This window comes from Aquarana catesbeiana, linkage group LG05 (assembly GCF_042186555.1).
Source record: "Aquarana catesbeiana isolate 2022-GZ linkage group LG05, ASM4218655v1, whole genome shotgun sequence".
Taxonomy (NCBI): Eukaryota; Metazoa; Chordata; class Amphibia; order Anura; family Ranidae; genus Aquarana; species Aquarana catesbeiana.
This window is the reverse complement of record NC_133328.1, coordinates 304,964,372-304,976,900: the sequence shown is the minus strand read 5'-3', so window position 1 is coordinate 304,976,900 and position 12,529 is coordinate 304,964,372. Positions and strand designations below refer to the sequence as shown.

Below are 12,529 nucleotides of genomic sequence, written 5' to 3'. Positions count from 1 at the left end.
ATGGTTGGCTACCCCAGGTCTTGCCCCGCTCGACTTGGTACTTTATAGATTGTTATATTTGCCTCCGCACCATGTCTCATGAGTATAGCATGCTGTAGTCAGTCTGCCATGTCCCTGTTACAGGGCAGTCTCTTATTTGATCCTTTTTTTTTTTTTGAAAATTCGTGTTATGACGAGATCTACTGTCTTACTTATGCTCCTATATGACTTTGTTACTACATTGCACCACTTTTACTCTTTTGTAGTTTGATTGGCTGTACACATTGGTAATTCTTTACTTTGTCTGTTTTGTATACTTTGAACGTCAATGAACATTACCTCTGATTTTTTTTTTTTTTTATCAATCAGCAGCTGCATTTGCAAGGTTCTAATGAGGAAATTGTCAGGGTCTGTTTCCCTTTAAGATGCGACTTCCTTTTTAGACGCGATTTCCCTTTTAAGACGTTGTAGATGTGATTTCCCTTTTAGACGTATCTCACCAAAAGTGAAATTTTTGTTGCAGGGAATGCCCTAAATTGGATCTGTATCTTAGTGCAGACTTTTAGGAAAATCCATAAGCCAATCACACAAACAGGAAATGTCATATCTGGGGGGCGGCCTGTACACCATCTGTTTACAGAATGCCTCCAAGTTGCCATATTGCATTTTACTGAAAATTACAGAGCTGCAGATTGATAACGAAAGGTCATTTTTAAAAACATTCAGTTACAAAATGACTTGTTAAAGCTCAACTCCAGCTTTTGATACACTTTACATGGTTTAAGGAAAGCTGAAGAAAAATGCATCCCTTTACATTCTATGTATGCCTTCAGACTGGTCCGTTGTGCTGCCCTTGTGGTGGTAAAAATCTTGCTTGCTGCATCTTTGGTCGTTTATAAAAAACACACCAAAAAGGCACTTCCCCGTTGAAATACATTGAAAGCGTAGCTAGAACACACCTGTGTTACGTTTTTGATGTGGTTTTTGAGTCACATGACCTATGAAAAACACACCATAAGCACAGTAAAATCGCATGTTTTTGGCACCATTATTGGCACCTTGTTCTTTATTGGCAAAATGCCAAAAACACCATTTTCGGCCGATATGTTTTGGCCCATCTCTACTAGAAATTAATACAAAGCTTCCTCTGGTGGAGTCAGAGACGGGCTGATGTCACAACCTCTGACTCAGCCAATCAGAGGAAGCTTTGTATTCATTGATAGAATACATCACTTTCTCTGAATAGCTGAGCACCGATCAGATCGACTGGAAAGTCTTCCGAGTATGAGACTGGAAGTCTCAGCTCACACCCGGAACACAGTGCGATATGCTCTATGTAGACTCAGCTACATACAGTTTATACCACACATCTATATATCTAATATATTAATTTTTTTTTCTCCCCCATAAAAGAGGCGTTGCCCTTTAAAAAACAGGATCTGCATCTTACTTTGCAATGGTTATGCTTAACTGCAGCAGTTTTGGATGATTCATTGAAAGCCATACACTTCTGTGTGGTTAATATACAGTGGATATAAAAAGTCTACGCACCCTTGTTAAAATGTCAGGTTTCTGTGATGTAAAAAATGAGACAGATAATTTCAGAAATTTTTTCACCATTTAATGCCACCTATAAACTGTACAACTCAACTGAAAAAAAAAACTGAAATATTTTATTTTTTTTTTTTGGGGGGGGGGGGGGGGGGTAAAAATAAAATACTGTGGGTTGCATAAGTGTGCACACCCTCTTATAACTGAGGATGATGTAGCTATGTTTCCGAATTAAGCAATCACATTCAAACCCATAATAAATAGGAGTCAGTACACACGTGTCATCATTTAACATGCCTCTGATTAACCCTAAATAAAGTTCAGCTGTTCTAGTAGGTCTTTCCTGACATTTTCTTAGTCGCGTCCTACAGCAAAGGCCGTGGTCCACAGAGAGCTTCCAAAGCATCAGCGGGATCTCATTGTTAAAAGGTAGTCAAGAGAAGGGTACAAAAGAATTTCCAAGGCATTAAATCTACCATGGAACACAGTGAAGACAGTCGTCAAGTGGAGAAAAAATGGCATCACAGTGACCTTACCAAGAACTGGACGTCCCTCCAAATTGATGAAAAGGCAAGAAGAAAACTGGTCAGGGAGGCTGCCAAGAAGCCTACAGCAACATTTAAATGAGCTGCAGGAATATCTGGCAAGTATTGGCTGTGTGGCACATGTGACAACAATCTCTCGTATTCTTCATATGTCTGGGCTATGGGGTAGAGTGGCAAGATGGAAGCCTTTTCTTACGAAAAAAAAATCCAAGCATGGCTATTTTTTTCAAAAACACATCTGAAGTCTCCCAAAAGCATGTGGGAAAATGTGTTATGGTCTGATGAAACCAAGGTTGAACTTTTTGGCCATAATGCCAAAAGATATGTTTGGTCCAAAAATAACACTGCACATCACCAAAAGAACATCATACGCACTGTGAAATAAGGTGGTGGCAGCATCATGCTTTGGGGCTGTTTTTCTTCAGCTGGAACAGGGGCCTTAGTCAGGGTAGAGGGAATTATGAACAGTTCCAAATACCAGTTAATATTGGCACAAAACTTTCAGGCTTCTGCTAGTAAAGCTGAACATGAAGAGGAACTTAATCTTTCAGCATGACAATGACCCAAAGCATACATCCACTCAGCAAAGGAATGGCTTTACCAGAAGAAGATTAAAGGTTTGGAATGGCCCAGACCTGAATCCGATTTAAAATCTGTAGGGCGATCTTAAGAGGGCTGTGCACAGGAGATGCATTCACAATCTGACAGATTTGGAGTATTTTTGCAAAGAGTGGGCAAATTGCCAAGTCAAGATGTACCATGCTGATAGAATCATACCCAAAAATACTGAGTGCTGTAAAAAAATCAAAAGGTGCTTCAACACTGCTTTAAAGCGTAACTCCACTTTTGTTGGAAAAAAAACATCATCCTCTGGGTGATCACTGTACATTGCAAGGATTATAACAAACTTTGTTGCAGATTTCTACCCTTTGTTATTCTGAAGAAATCCATGTGTGTTTCTCTGTGCCGCTGTTCTGAGTAGGTCTAATGGGAGTGGTTTCATAATTGTCAGTTGTGGAGCTACAGGGCACTAATGAGAAAATCTGCTCGGCCTGCACCCCATTAGACGGGTTCCTATTGAAAGTATCTCTCAAAAAATGACATTTTTGTTGCAAGGGATGTCTGAAATCTGACTTGTTTCTTAGGCAGACTTCTGGGAAAATTGGTGAGCCAATCACACAAGCAGTATTCTCAGAAAATTACATTGGCTGCAGAAAGGTAATTTTTAATAACATTCAATTACAAAATGATCAGTGTCACAATTATATGCACTATATTTTTTTTCTTTATTTGCTTTTTTTTTTTCCCCTACGAAAGTGGAGTTATGGGTGTGCACACTTATGCAACCATTTTTTTTTTTTACTTCCCTCCACCTAAAAGATTTTAATTCAATTGAATTGTACGGTTTATAGGTCACATTAATCACTTCAGCCCCGGAAGGATTTGCCCCCTTCCTGACCAGGTCATTTTTTGCGATACGGCACTGTGCTGCTTTACCTGACAATTATGTGGTCATGCGATGTTGTACCGAAACAAAATTTATGTTATTTTTCCCCACAAATAGAGCTTTCTTTTGGTGGTCTTGATCACATCTGGGGTTTTTATTTTTTGCTCTTTAAACAAAAAAGCGACAATTTTGAAAAACACTATTTTGAAGTTTTTGCTATAATAAATATCCCAAATTTAAAAAAAAAAACAAAATTTTCCCTCAGTTTAAGCCGATATGTATTCTTCTACATATTTTTGGTAAAAAAAAATCGCAATAAGCGTATATTGATAGGTTTGCGCAAAAGTTATAGCGTCTACAAAATAGGGGATAGATTTTTGGGATTTTTATTATTTATTTTACTAGTAATGGTGGTGATCTGCGATTTTTATCAGGACTGCAACATTGCAGCGGGACCATTGACATTTATACAGTGATCAGAACGAAAAATAGCTACTGATTACTGTATAAATGTCACTGGCAGGGAAGGGGTTAACACTAGGGGGCAATAAATGGGTTAACAGTGTTCCCTAGGTGTGTTCTAACTGTAGGGGGGCTGGGGCTGACTAGGGAAGGAGAGAGATCGGTGTTCATACTTAGTATGAACACACAATCTGTCTCCTCTCCCCTGAGAGAACCAGGATTTGTGTGTTTACACACACGAAAACCCCGTTCTCGTTCTGTCATGAGCGAACGCGGGTGCCCGGCGATCATCGTGCCCGCCGAGCACGCGAATTGGCTCCGGGGACACGCGACGGGCGCGTGCGTGCCTGCTGTGACGCAATTAAGAGGCAACGTACAGCTACGGCGATTTGCGCAGCCCTGCCAACCTACCGCAGTATAACTGCGGCGGCTGGTCGGCTAGCAGTTAAAAGTTGAAAAAGTCTTCAAATGATTTATCTTTGTAATTTTTTTTTTTACATCACAGAAACCTGACATTTTAACAGGGGTGTGTAATCTTTTTATATCCACTGTATAGTAATAGGTAATTGACCTTTCTTGTGTTTTAGTATACAAATCTCTACAATAAAATGGCAAAAAAGAAGAAAAGGCTTGTAAAAATGGAAAGGCCATGTAAACCATTATTTTTCCTAAAGTTTGCTGCGTCTAAATACTATGATACACATACATGAGAACGGTTTTACTTGACCAAGGGTTTACTCTACTTTTCTTTCTATAGATTTATACAACCCTGCTACATAGCACAGCTATCCTGGAGATCTTCTCTCTCTACAGTTAAGTAATAAAACTAGACATTGAAGGAGAAATGGCAGGTCGATGAACCTCTGACACCCTGTTCTCTCTTCCTATCAGCATGTTTGTTAGCAGATGAGCACAGCTACACACTGACTGGCTCTCCTGACACTCCAGGAAGTGTCAGATGTAGAAGATTCATCTGCAAGCTCTGCTCTTCAAGGGTGCAAAGATCTTCCTTGGCTGCAGAGGAATTGTTTTCTGTGCAGGCAGGATTTTTGAAAGGCTTGAATTATTTTAAAGCAGCACCTACTTGTATTTCAGCACCACAATCTGAAAATGCTATTTGATTATTTTTTTAATATGAACTGCAAACTCATCATCCATCCATTCATCCATCCATGTCGCCATGCTTTATTTTGTTAAAAAATCACCAAGCCTCCCTTGCTGTATTGAACACTCATCCTGGAATGTATGACCTGAATTTGGCCTAGGCCAAAAACCAGGAGGCAACTAACGAAATGTAAAAATAAAATTTTTTTAAAACAAGTAAATATACAGTAATATAGCCTCATAGTGCTAGTAATTACTAATGCTAACAGCATATGGATTAAAAATGGTTACTGTTAAATTAGAGCAAAAAGTTATGCTTTTAAATCAATGCATAACTTCCTCGAGTCCAGCTTCAAAATGGAATGTCACTTTGAAGATCATCTGAGAACAGAATACCCTATTTACCTATCTGAGAGCAGTACCTTGTAAAAATGAGAAGAACCGAAAAGGGGGAAATTCATGAATTCACTGATATTGTTTAAAAGAACATTGAGTGCATAGGTATTCCTCTTTTTATCTTTCATGGATATGTTTATGTGAGCTATATGCAGGGAAAGCATGCACCACCTGAAATAAACAGTTCTATAACTTGGTAATGAGTGATAAGGAAGCTGTGACAGTCAGTGTTTTAAAATTGGATCGCATACGAGAGTAGTAGCCTAATGGTGTCCTTCACGATATACCTTTTAGCTCAAATGCATCAGTCAATATGTTTTTCATTAAGTTGGCTGCGGTTTTTGCCTAGTCAGGTTCACCACTGCTACGTCTCTTATACATTAACTCAGACTTTACCGTCTTGAAGAATCTGTGAAATAGCTGTTGCAGTTAAACACAAGGCGGTACCCCTCCAAAAAAAGGGGAAATACTTCTGAACTGTGATTTGAACCTTTACAATTGCTCTTTGGTGTGGTTTATTCCACACTTCCATGGAATTGAAGTTTTTCAAGGCTTCCATTATTTTTATTATTTTACCATTCTATCAGTTCTAAATGTTCCCTGTTTTAACTTCAACACTGCAAATTCCCATTTTGGACTTAAAATTATAGAAAGCGTTTTCTTGTTTTTTGTCTTTTACCCCATGCAGTGGCAACTGGTGAAGTTTTAAGATGGGGGGGGGGGGGCAGACCCACCCTGCCCTTCCTTTCTGACCCCTCCCACTTCTCATAAGCCTCACCCCTTATAGAATCCACCCATTCCGCCCCCTGTAGTACATGATATACTAGGCTGTACATTATACACAGGGCTCTGCAAATCATATACCAGGCTGTACATTATACACAGGGCTCTACTAAAGCAGATAAATCATGCCTATCTATTGTATAACCACATCAGTCACCTCTGCCAATCGATCTACCAACTGGCTGTTTTTGGGCTGACTCTTACCAATTTGTTCACTCACCTGCAAACCCAAAAGAGCACCCAGGATGGGAATGCCTAAGGCATAGAGAGCAGAGACCCTGCATAGAGACAGGTTTTCTTTAATTGCACCCTAGAAGGACACATGTCGCAACTACAGTACTTACAGCAGAGAATTATGAGACAATTACCAAATCCAGCGTTTCATAAATTATAGGTTTAAGTGGCAGCCACTGAAACATTAACAATATTGGATTACATTTATTTTGCCTTATTTTCATGGTCCACTGACTAATAACATTGAACCTGCCTGCAGATTGATTAATGGGCTAATTCTGACATATGCAAAACGTTATGCTTTGCCAAACATTGCTAAACCAGGATTGCTAAATTTACAATGAGCAGCATATATATACCAATTTGGAATTCTGAAAAAAAAAAAAAACAAGTACCACCTGGGAGTTTAATGTAGAATAAGTAGTTGACTCTGCGCGTCACATGATGGGGAAAATATAATCATCTACATTATTTATTGTATTCAAAGTTATTTATAACATTATATGACAAGCCGCGCATCCGGATTTAAATTACTCAATACTGCCAGTCTGCCACTAAAGCACCCAAAGCTGAGAGATCACTTACTGCAGCACAAGCTTTTTTGAGATTCTAATTTTTTTTTAAAAAGTACCGCACGGGCCCTGCGTTCCATCCACGGAGCTGTGGACGTCACTTCCGGTTTATCGTTGCACATAGAGAAACCGGAAGTGACGCCAACGCTCCATGGGAAACGAACGACCATGTCTAGGGCAGTGGTGTGCCAATCAAGTAAGCAAGCCTAACACTATGGGTATGGGAGGAAGTTATCAGGTCCACTGCGCCACAAGGCAGGGCAAAGCAAATGAAGCATGCCTTCTGCAATCGCGTGATTGCATAGACGTCATGCTACCCATAGTGCACCGTGTCCGGCGCCTGAACACAGTGCACTTAAAAGACCTTTTTTTATTTATTTATTTTAAATTTTTTAAGGGCCCCCTCCCTTTTTTTTTTTTTTTTTTGTGACTAGGGGGGCGGCAACCAATGCGCCCCCTATGGGCGGGCCGCCACTGACTCCAAAGTATTTATGAATAGGCCCACATTATTTAATATCCAGTATGTTGTAAAGGGATGACACTTTGTATAATTATAATATCCTATTCTATCTCTATTCTGTATGGCTACAGATATTAAAGAAATTACAGATGTTTACAATTTATGACAGAGCTCCAAAGCGTGCTAATTATGTTAATAGAAAATGATAAAAGTGTGCTTTAGCCATTTAAGCATGCACACTGCTTGCTTGTGTTTGGGTTACTTTAAAGTATAGGGGCATCATATTAATATCTAAATGTGCATCCATGTATAGAATATTACCGTTTAATAATTCTTTAATACAATAATTGTATTGTATATACAGGGAGTACAATCTTCCTGCTGGGTATTTAAATATTTTATTTAGGCATTAATTTATCATACCATCCCACTCCCAGTGCCTTATATCAGCAGTCTGATGATCTGAGAATTCTAAAGCCCTTTTCACAGGGGGCGCACTCTGTCAGGGGTCCTCCCGCTCAGCCAGAATCCTGTCTGCTGATCCTTGTTGAGCAGGCGGGTGGCTGATCAGTGTCCGCTCTGCTTATGCAGAACAGACAGCCCACTCTCCTATATGGGTGGTCGGATGTAAACAGACCGCCTGGCCATTTACATCTGACTTCCAGACCATCTGGTCCGCTAGACAGATGGAGAACGGATCCCCATTTGTCTGTTTTTAGCGGATCAGAGTGGATGTCGGCAGGTGTAAACAGATACCTGTTTACATCCGCCTCTCCATAGAGGACAATATTATTAGTAAAATCTGCATCCGTTATTAGGCACGCAACCCCTTGATCTCCCCTAGATGTTAACCCCTTCCCAGCCATTGTCATTAGTACAGTGACCATGTATAGTATTATCACTGATCTGGTCTTTCTCAGCAAGGGATCCATCCTCTGAAAGGAGCGGGCAGATGACAGGTCCGTGTTTGCTCTGCCCACTCTGCTCTATGGGCAGCCAGATGTAAAAGGACCGGCTGTCCGTTTACACTAGACTGCCCTCCGAACCGGCCAGACGGAGGGCGAACAAACCCCCTTCCATTGGTTTTGATCGGACAAGAGGTAGATGGGTGTAAACACATGAGTCAGTTTCCATTTGACTGCTCATAGTGGAATGTTTAGGGTCTGATCAGGTCTGCCTGAAAAACGGGTGTGAAAGGGTCTTTCTTGTGATACAGGAGAGGTCTTCTCCACTGCTTCCAGGCTTCATGTTTCTCACATACAGAAAATCTAACTCCATTTTTTTAAACCTTTGTCCGTTGCTTTTTTTTGCCTGTTACCCTGTTGGGAGGTTTTCTTCACTTTCTATCTCTGTGACATGCGTACAAGATATGGAAGAAACAGTTGTCATTGAGTTATGAAGGCACAGCTAGTAATAAAAAAAAAATAAAAATTCCAGAAATTTTTACCTCCCTCCCTAGTATCTTCCATAAGTACAACTTTTCATAGGAAAGGAGAAAGCCACAGCACAATCAAAATAGGACATGAGCAGGTAGCACAGTGAATATTGCTGCATTCGGGCTTAAGGTAAGTATTCTTAATGAAAGGTCAAAATGCAGCGCTAAATTAAAACATAGTTATCAGGTGAATGTAATAGTCCATAGGAACTGTTTGAATGACGTGAAGCCTCCACCAAACTTCAGTGTGCACAAAGAAAGCACACCTCAGAGGCGCCTCTGATGATATCCACATAGGATGAAACATGTCAGGCTGACCGATGCAAGCACGCTGTGAGCCGCGGACCATTTTCTTTCTGTGATGATGTACATTCTATACTTGTAAGTAGACTACAATAAATGCCTATTTTTTATCTATACGGGCTTCACTATTATTGCTCTCTTCCTACTGGGTTATCCTGCTGGAGACTGCATAATCTATTCATCTTCCCATGTGAACCTTGATGTCCTGATGATATGTGACCACCTGGCTTTTCCCATTTTCTGGCTGTCTGTGATGGAGTGTGTCATTTGGCGTTACTGTTGAGCCTTGTCATCATATGATCACATTGCATGCTTTTCATATTTTTCTGGTAAGCAGATTGGCAGCACGTGGGTGTGGTGTGCTTTCTTTGTGCACACTGAAGTTTGGTGGAGGCTTCACATCATTCAAACATTTCCTATGGACTATTACATTCACCTGATAACTTTGTTTTAATTTAGCGCTGCATTTTGACCTTTTATAGATGCGTTTGATGAATCAACAAACTATGCTGGCTGCTAACCCCTTCTTTTAGTTAGCGCAGATATTTGTTCACATAAGTATTCTTAATGAGCTGCACAAAATACTAACCTTAGTTTATTTCTTATATATTTTTACTTTCAGTTGCATTGTGTTTACATGCCTTCATGTGTGTTGTGTTGAAATAGAGACAGGTCACACTTTAACACAACACACTGCAATGCACAATGTTGTGGTTTGAAGGATGCACCTATACAGTTTTCTATGTGCCCTTGGTACTTGATCTGGTATGGATAAACACAGGCCACTGCACATGGTGGGAACAAGCTCTAACTTTAAAGTGGTTGTAAGCTTCCGACATGAAATGTGAACAAAGCATATTACTCTAGTGTATACTGTCTATTGTCCCGATTTAAGAGCACTAAGTGTCGCTTTTGTCTGCTGCTTTGTTCCTCTATTGGCATGAATCACTTCTGACAAGTTTTCCTCACACCAAGAGAAAAATGGTGACGGGAGGGACCTCCAGCTGATTGACAGCCTCAGCCCTGCTCCTGTGAGCTGTGTGAAGCTCTAAATACAGCTCTTTGCACCCTTTTTTCTAAACTCTCAGAAGCTTTAACATTCAGCACTTTGAACGGATGTAGAGAAGAGAGAGCTGCAGATAAACAGTTACAGCTTATGTTGGAGGATTTTTCATCTGTGTATCACCTGAGGCCAGTCACTTCGCTGGGTTTATTTTAGGGTTAACCATTTTAGGATCTGCCTAAGATCTCTGAATAATTGCCCCAGCACTGCAGACACAGGGGTACAGTCACACCCAACCTTTATTGCTATTCTTTTCCTGATTGAGGGACAGGTAGATTTTCCCTAGAGCCACACCTGACTTTGTCATTAACTTGATAAATCTACCTCAATGTGATATCAAGGTATATCGGGCAGTGCTGAATAAATAATCAAGCTTCATTTAACTTTTGCTGTATAATTTTTATTGTAGATTGAGTACAATTCACGTATATTTTTACATTTCTTTACAGCAAGCCCAAAAGACAAAAGATGTACTAGAAGATTTGGAATTGGCCATACTGAAAACATGTCAGTGCATTGTAGACCTGAAGCGAGAGGTAGGTTTTCTAACACTATATATTTTTTATGTATTTTAATTACCATTAATGCAGAACTTGTATACATTTTACTTTGTTCTTTTTCCATTTCTTTTAAATGCAGCATGTCAGCAACTAGTGTTTAAATGTAACAACCATGTACAAGATCAATGTGAAAAAAATTGGGAAGTCATATTTGTATGTCAAATTCATTATAATAGATAATCAGGAGGATTCTTATTTGGTAATGAACAGTAGCGCTGAGATAGGTAACTTCTCCTAGCACTGGTCCTCCCTATTATTTCTCTATGTACCATTTGACTTATAATATAATATATAGTGGATACAAAAAGTCTACACACCCCTGTTAAAATGTCAGGTTTCTGTGATGAGACAAAAGATCAATCATTTCAGAACTTTTTCCACCTTTTAAATGTGACCTAAAAACTGTACTAAGTTGTAAAAACTGAAATCTTTTAGAGGGGGGAACTAAAATAATGAGGTTGCGCAAGTATGCACACCCTCTTATAACTGGGGATGTAGCTGTGTTCATAATTGGGCAATTACATTCAAACATAAATAGGAGTCGGCACTTTTCTGCCATCATTTAAAGTGCCTCTGATTAACCCCAAAAAAAGTTCAGCTGTTCTAGTAGGTCTTTCCTGACATTTTCTTAGTCGCATCCTACAGCAAAAGCCATGGTCCGCAGAGCTTCCAAAGCATCAGAGGGATCTCATTGTTAAAAGGTATCCATCAGAAGAAGGGTCCAAAAGAATTTCCAAGGCATAAGATATACCATGGAACACAGTGAAGACAGTCATCATCATTACCAAGAATTGGACGTCCCTCCAAAATTGATAAAAAATATGAGAAGAAAACTGGTCAGGGAGGCTGCTAAAAGGCCTACAGAAACAATAAAGGAGCTGCAGGAATATCTGTCAAGTAAGGATGAGCTCTGGCATGTTCGCAAACTCCGCGTGCCGTGCCCGCTAGGAAGTAGGCACGGCGCTGCGCTAATCAGGCAGTAAGACATTAACCAATTTCTGCCGCCGCACATCGGGAAAATGTCTCCCTGCCTGTGATTAATGCAGCGCCGTGCTGACTTCCTGGTGGGCTCGGCACGTAGAGTGTGCAAACACGCCGGAGCTCATCCTTACTGGCAAGTACTGGCTGTGTAGTACATGTGACTACAATCTCCCATAGAGTGGCAAGACGGAAGCCTTTTCTTACGGAGAAAAACACCCAAGCCCGACTAAACTTTTCAGAAATGCATCTGAAGTCTCCCAAAAGCATGTGGGAAAATGTGTTCTGGTCTGATGAAACCAATGTTTCAGGGTAAAAAATGTTGATTGATAATAAATGGCTTCAGCCAAACACTAACCATGAGTGAAAGTTTTTGTTCATAATCCCAAAACTATACCTCTATACAGATAGAGATCGTGGCGCTAATATAAATTGTGTAAAATAATGAGTCAGAGCAGCATGGTGCCTATGACCCTCTAATTTTGCATAAAAGAATTATTAATATCATTGAAAAAAAAAATTTTTCAACACCCAGTGAAAAGTGTCACACTAGAAAATTAAATTTGCAAGAAATAAATGCGTAAATAATCAAGCCAAACAGATGTTTTTCAATCTTCTTGTGTGATAAATCTTCTACTCTTCCACCACACCACCGTG

At 39.9% G+C, this 12,529-nt stretch overlaps 1 protein-coding gene across 1 annotated transcript in view; it reads left to right on the top strand.

Annotated features, from left to right (window-relative positions):
* Positions 1 to 12,529, top strand: part of CTNNAL1 (catenin alpha like 1) — a 448,383-nt gene that overhangs the window by 289,664 nt on the left and 146,190 nt on the right. The window contains exon 8 of the mRNA XM_073630832.1: positions 10,784 to 10,870. Within this exon, the coding sequence (XP_073486933.1) occupies positions 10,784 to 10,870 (87 nt within the window). The remainder of the gene's footprint in view (positions 1 to 10,783; positions 10,871 to 12,529) is intronic.